Here is a 7,009-nt window from a genome sequence, read left to right as displayed (position 1 = left end):
TTTCCAGGCTCGGCCTCACCTCCACGCTGAGCCCAAGCCCGCCTTGCTGACGGCAGTGATCTGGTGCCCAGCATATCATCAGGCACCCAGCTGCCTCCTGGATGCAAGGTCTTGCTTCAGGAGCCTTAGAGCCTCTGTCCTGTTTCTGCTCCAGTCACCCCCACCCTGGTCCCTTCCTCTCTCCTCACTCCCTCCAATACACCTTTGGGGGCATTTGAGCCACATTTCTGCCGCTTAAGATCTGCCCAACACTTGCTGGGATGAGCAGTAGGTGTTATATGGAAATCAACTTAACAATAAACTATATTAAAAAAAAAAAAAGATCTGCCCAAGCCATTGCCCACTGTTGTTTTGATAAAATCGGGCTCCTCAGCTTGGTATCAAGACCTACCAGAGCTGGCCCCACAGCCCCTGCACAGCCTCACCCCAGATAGGCCTCAGGCCTCTGTCAGCCCTTGTCTTCAGTCTCCCCTGTCTTCCCTGTTTGGCAACTTAGCAAAATACTCCCCTCCCTCAAAGACCCAAACTTCACCTCCCCGGACACCTCCTGGTATAAGCAGTCTCCCTTCCCTTGGCCTCATGGAAACCCCTCCCTGGACCTGGATCTGTCCTTCCCACATCAGGGTCCTCCTCAGTGCATAACCTCCTCCTTTCTGGATCTTTGTATTTCCAGTGGCCTGACATGAATGTTTAATGAACGAGCGAGTGAGTGAATTCCAACTCAAACACCTACAGAGCTCCTGGTCTATGCCAGTCTGTGCTCTGGCATGGAGCATGCCGAAGCTGGCGGGACGTGGCCCCTACCCTCATGGAGCTCCTAACTTGGTGAAGTGGCCTAATGTTAGAGACTGAGCCAGGAGGTGACAGGTGGGGAAGAAATAGGTAGGGGGCTGAGAGACTGAGAGGAGGACCAGAGCCTCTGCCCTCTGGAAGCTCGTGGTCCAGTGGGGAGGAAGACAGAATCCTCTGGCATGAAGTGAGGGAGACATGGGCATGGGGCCAGAGATCCCAATGCCAGGCCAAGGCCAACAAACTGAGACGGGCAGAGATTCCTGGGGACCAGAAGAGCTGGGGTTGGGCCTCCTGCCCTTTCCCAGAGTCCCAAGTACCTCCCCTCTCTGGCCCCAGGCTTTTGCCTAGAGTCACCTTGGCCCCTCTTGGAAGCCAATTAGGCCCCCAGTTGCAGTAGTGGGGATTAGTATGATTAATAATGCCCCCAATCTCCCAGGTGCTGATTCACTCAGGAGCTTAGGGAGGGGAGGTCACTTTATAAAGGCCTGGGGGGGGGGCGGTGGTTAGAGCCCGGAGTTGTCCACCCAGAGCTCTGGGTGGCCAAGCTCAGTCCTCAGCAGCACTCTTAGGTCTGAACTGTCCACAGGGCAGACACCAGGACCACAGCCATGAACGGGACAGAAGGCCCGAACTTCTACGTGCCCTTCTCCAACAAGACAGGTGTGGTGCGCAGCCCCTTCGAGTACCCACAGTACTACCTGGCTGAGCCATGGCAGTTCTCCATGCTGGCCGCCTACATGTTCCTGCTGATCGTGCTTGGCTTCCCCATCAACTTCCTCACACTCTACGTCACGGTCCAGCACAAGAAACTGCGCACGCCTCTCAACTACATCCTGCTCAACCTGGCCGTGGCCGACCTCTTCATGGTCTTGGGCGGCTTCACCACCACCCTCTACACCTCTCTGAATGGATACTTTATCTTCGGTCCCAATGGATGCAACGTGGAGGGCTTCTTTGCTACACTGGGCGGTACGAACTGGGGTGTGGGTGGCCGAGGGGGGAGTCAGGGCCAGCAGTGGGGAGGGTGTGGAGGTATCAGGAGAGAATTCCGTATTTGGGGATGGTGGCTAAGAGGCCTTCTCCCCTCTACATTCATCAGCACTCTCCACTTAATCAACAGACACTGTTAGGAATCATAAGCTAGGCTGCTGTTCATTGAGGGCAGGCATTGGACTCTCATGTAGAGCAGTGCCATTGTCTTGCTTTGCATCAAGGGAACTGAGGATGAAAGAGTCAACGGCCTTGCTGGGGCCACACTGTGGTGAGGATAGAGCCGAGTTTATAGCCCACATTTCTGTGGCCATGTTCTATTTCCCTTGGAGCAGCTGTGCCTTGTCAGACCCATGCTGGGCACTAGGAATAAAGCTGGACAAGACAGATCTCTGTGCTCAGGGCTTTTGGCCCAGGGTGAATGCAGATCATTAGTCCTCCGGCCACTGGACTTTGCCTGTGCTAAACAATGGGCTCAGCCTCCCCCCCCGCCCGGCATCTATCCGACCCTGCAGAGAAGGGTTTGCTTGTATGTGGTAGCCCTATGTCACTCCTGCCTCGTGGCCTGAGACTGGGTGATCTGTGGTCAGTGAAGGTGACAGGTACCCAGTGGTGGCCAGAGGTTCCCCAGGCATGGGGCTGAGATAGTGTCCTGGACATGTGAAGGAGGCAGAGCACTTCTTGTGGCTGGTGCTGGGCTCTTCCAGCTACCCTGGCTTTCTCCCGCTTGCCATGTGACCTCAGAGAAGGAGGGCACTCCTGGATCTGAGCCAGAAGACCTAGGCCCTAGTCACTGCTCTGCCACATCCCTGAATGTGCCTTTTCCCTCCTCCGTGCCTCGCTGTTCTCCTCCACTGAACAGGATCTGTTATCTCTGCAGTGCCCCATCCATTTTCTAGTCAAAGAAACTATTTGAATGTACTTTTCAAAGCCACAGATCCCCACATAGGCCTAGTGCCTCCCTATGGAAGGGGTTTCTTGGAAGGGGATAGGCTCCCCCATACAATAAGGCTGGAGGTGGGCCGAGGAGTCTCAGGCTAGAAGGCAGGGGTGAGATGGAGGCCACATGCAGGCGGGCACTTCTCTGCAGGGCTGGCATTCATTCACAATTATTATCCCAGAGGAATACTTAGTAGTGTCCTGTTTCTCTCTCAGCAATGTCCCGGTTTGGTTGGCAAATTCTATGGCCACCCTCCCAATGGAGTTTCTGGGAGATGTGCAGAGCGCTTGTCTGCATTCCACCATTCTTTCCTGCTTCTTTCTCTGGGCAAAACATTGGTCAGCTTTCTTGGGGGACCCATGGGCCCAGGTTATTTCATTCCTCATGGGGGAGAGGCTGCTGCACAAGAGGGAGAGAAGGAACCCCAGCTCCAACAAGCACTCTGTCACCCCACAAAGCACACATCCTTCTGTATAAACTCCCTCCAGGGCTCCTAGTCTAATCATGACCCTGGAATCTGATTTCTCATCTTTCATGAAGCCAGAGCTCTAACTGAACTAACTCCTCTTCCTGGAGGACACCCTGCTCACTCTCTCAGCATAGCATCCCCCTGCCTCATAGCCCCTTCACTCCTCTTCTGACATTCAAAGCCCTCTCTTTTCCAAGTCCTGGCTCCAACCCTTCGCTAGGCAGACTTCCTGGCCGCCTTCTCCCTTCCAGGAGGAGGGCTCCCTCTTTCAACAGTGGGGTCCAGCCAGGTGGCATGTTGACTGATAGCTGACTGCCTTGCAGGTGAAATTGCCCTGTGGTCTTTGGTGGTCCTGGCCATTGAGCGGTACGTGGTGGTGTGTAAGCCCATGAGCAACTTCCGCTTTGGGGAGAACCATGCCATAATGGGCGTCGCCTTCACCTGGGTCATGGCACTGGCCTGTGCTGTACCCCCCCTCCTTGGTTGGTCCAGGTAATGGCACTAAGCAGAAGGGAAGGGGCCCTGGGGTGGGGGTTCTTTATAGGGTCCCCAGCCAGGACTCAAACTTTGGTGCTGTCTCATTCTGGACACTGAGCTTCTCTGCCCCCTACCCCAAACGTTCACCCTGGCAGCTCTTCCAAGGGAGGGTTTTAGGGTAGAGGAAGAGAGAATCAGACCCTAATGTTGCTCCAGGGGCTGGCCCCACCTCCTGAGCCCCCATGTCAAGGAGAATCCAAGATGCCCCAACCCTTAACCTTGGCTGTGCCCCTAATCCTCAAGTAAGCCAGGGCCAGATTCCAATCCTCTTTGCCTCATAGGCTGCTCCCTCTGACCTTGGGCCTCAGCACCTGGAGAGGCCAAGCCTACCTAGGGCAGGTGGTGACACTGCAGCCCCTGGGAACTGTGTCCTGTCCAGTCTCTAGACTATCATCTCCAAATGGGGCTCAGATGAGAGATGGGAGGACAGTGGTTTGGGGTGGATGGGTGACCCTGTGGTTTCCTGGAGGCATTGTGTCCCTCTGCTTTTGGGAAGTTCCTAATCTCTCTTCCCTTCCCTACTCTCTCAGCTTCCTGGGGTCAATTTTTTTTTGTCCTTTGCTGAATCTGAGCCCACCACCTCCAGCCTCTTCCCCTGTTTTCTCCAGTCCTGCCCAGTCCCATCCATGGGCACCCCCAATAGACACCCCATTGTCACCATTCTCTGAAGTCACAGAAACATCCTAACCACATGGCACTGGGACCTCTTATTTCTAGAAACTGTGCAAAGATCCCTAAGTTACTCTGTGTGCCCATCTTGGGCCTAGAAAATACTCTTACCCTGTTAGTGAGATGCTAGTTTGTACAAACTGCCTCAAATACAGAGCTGGGGAGCTTTTCTCTTCTCCCCACCAACCTCTGCTAGTCAACAGCCTGGGCAGTCTCACCATAGCACGGCTGTTTTCACAAGGGGGATTTGAGTCCTTATCCCAGTTGATTTGATCCTCACAGTCACGCAGCCACACAGGTGTTTTAGCATGCCTGTTTTAAAGAGAGGGAAAGCAGGGCCCAGAGCAAGCTCAGCCACACAGCAGGTATGTTGGGAGAGCCAGGGCCCTGACAGGCTGCAGCTTGTTCCTCAGGTCCCTCACACGTGGGTCTCCCTTATGCCCTCTCTTACCCCGTCCCCCATTGGTGCCCAGGTACATCCCTGAAGGCATGCAGTGTTCATGCGGGATCGACTACTACACGCGCCAGCCAGAGGTCAACAACGAGTCCTTTGTCATCTACATGTTCGTGGTCCACTTCACCATTCCCTTGATCGTCATCTTCTTCTGTTATGGGCAGCTGGTCTTCACAGTCAAGGAGGTATGGACCTGTGCTGGGGACGCACGCATTGGTTGGGTTGAGCCTAGTCCCTGTCCAAAGGAGCCATGGTCTGGACAGTAGGCCCTGTGTCCTTATAGGCGGCAGCCCAGCAGCAGGAGTCTGCCACCACCCAGAAGGCTGAGAAGGAAGTCACTCGCATGGTCATCATCATGGTCATCGCTTTCCTGATTTGCTGGGTGCCCTACGCCAGTGTGGCGGTCTACATCTTCACCCACCAGGGCTCCGACTTTGGCCCCATCTTCATGACACTCCCGGCATTCTTTGCCAAGTCCTCTGCCATCTACAACCCTGTCATCTACATCATGATGAACAAACAGGTGCCTGCTGGTGGGGTGAAAGGGTCAGGGGCCCCAGGCTGTAGGCAGTGCCTATGGAGGACAAGCCATGTCCTTGACTGGGCCTCAGTCATTTCACCTGCAAAAACCAGACAGGGAAAGTGGTATCCCCCAGACCATCCGAGTCATCTAGGAGAAATGCAGATTCCTGCTCAACCAGAAGCTCAGGGGGAGTCCAGGAACCTGCATTTCTAACAAATGCAGGTGACTCTCACACCGGCTCAAGTATGAGAAGTGCCAGTCCAGATGCTTCTCGAGGCCCACTTTATTTATTTTTAAAAAAATTTTTAATGTTTTTATTTATTTTTGAGAGAGAGAGAGAGAGAGAGAGACAGCATTAGGAGGAGAGGGTCAGAGAGAGAGGGAGACACAGAATCTGAAGACAGGCTCCAGGCTCTGAGCTAGCCGTCAGCCCAGAGCCCAACGCAGGGCTCGAACCCATGAACTGTGAGATCATGACCTGAGCCGAAGCCGGATGCTTAACCAACTGAGCCACCCAGGTGCCCCTTGAGGCCCACTTTAAAAGTCAAATCATTGAAGTCCCAGGCCTGGGAATGGGGTGGGGCCGGTCTCCACAAAGTTGAACAAGGAGCTACAGCATTATTCGGAGGGAAGAAAGGATATAGCAGTTCTTTAACACAGACTAGTGATTTCTCTGCAGAGTGCATGATTGGGCGGGGGGGGGGGGGCAGAAACATGGTCTCCAGAGTTAGGCAGATTGGTTTCAAATCTCAATTCTTATTTTCTCACTGAGTGACCCTTGGGAAATTGCTTTCCTTTCCTGAGCTTCAGTGTCTTCATTCCTAGAGAAGGCAAAATCCCAAACTCTAGGGCTATATAAGTTAACTTACAGAGAGCCCTTGGGACACAGAGGGCATCATGGGATGTCATCAGTACCAAAGCCCCCTTGGGTTTGGTCCCTGGCATTTCTGGGGTGGGGCCACATGCACTAAGTTCCCTCCAGGGATCCAGATTGGAGAGGGGTGTGGAGGGTGTGAGAGCCAGAAGCAGGGAAGGGTTTGGAGGTGAATCTCGCCAACCACCCCAGTTGGCCTTACACACTTTCGGTGGGCCCCTGATTCTGACTCATTCTCCTTGCCTTCCAGTTTCGGAACTGCATGCTCACTACCCTCTGCTGTGGCAAGAACCCACTGGGTGATGACGAGGCCTCCACCACTGCCTCTAAGACGGAGACCAGCCAGGTGGCACCGGCCTAAGCCCTGCCAAGGACTCTGTGGTCGACTGTAGGAGTGTCCCATCCCCCACGCCTACCCCCAGCCACAGCTGCCCCACCAAGAGCCAGGCCTGTTGGAGCCAGGCTGCGCAGACTCCTTAAATTAAAAAAAATAATAATAACAAGAGAAAAATGAGGCTCCCCACTCTGCAACTCCAGTCCGATCTGGAGTCCTGAGTTCCCAGGGGCTGGGGGATCTCTGCCCCTCCTCTCCTCAACTCATCTCTCAGGAACACAAGAACTCTTGCTCTCTGGAAAAGGGTCCCAGCTTAGGTATAAGTGTCTAGCACAGACTGGGGCACACAGTAGGTACTTAATAAATGCTAGATGGATGAAGGAAGAAACGAATGGGGGAATGAATGAAGGAATGAATGGGCAGGGAG

At 54.1% G+C, this 7,009-nt stretch overlaps 1 protein-coding gene across 1 annotated transcript; it reads left to right on the top strand.

Moving 5' to 3' along the window:
• The first annotated feature begins 1,400 nt into the window (after positions 1-1,400).
• RHO (rhodopsin) lies at positions 1,401-6,716 on the top strand. The gene is made up of 5 exons (XM_029917599.1): positions 1,401-1,761; positions 3,515-3,683; positions 4,871-5,036; positions 5,135-5,374; positions 6,499-6,716. Exons 1-5 carry the CDS (start codon positions 1,401-1,403, stop codon positions 6,607-6,609), a joined length of 1,047 nt encoding a protein of 348 aa, XP_029773459.1. The 3' UTR covers positions 6,610-6,716.
• The last annotated feature ends 293 nt before the right edge of the window (positions 6,717-7,009 follow it).

Source organism: Suricata suricatta, chromosome 12, assembly GCF_006229205.1.
Source record: "Suricata suricatta isolate VVHF042 chromosome 12, meerkat_22Aug2017_6uvM2_HiC, whole genome shotgun sequence".
Taxonomy (NCBI): Eukaryota; Metazoa; Chordata; class Mammalia; order Carnivora; family Herpestidae; genus Suricata; species Suricata suricatta.
Note: the sequence above shows the minus strand (reverse complement) of the source record. Positions and strands in the feature narration are given on the sequence as shown.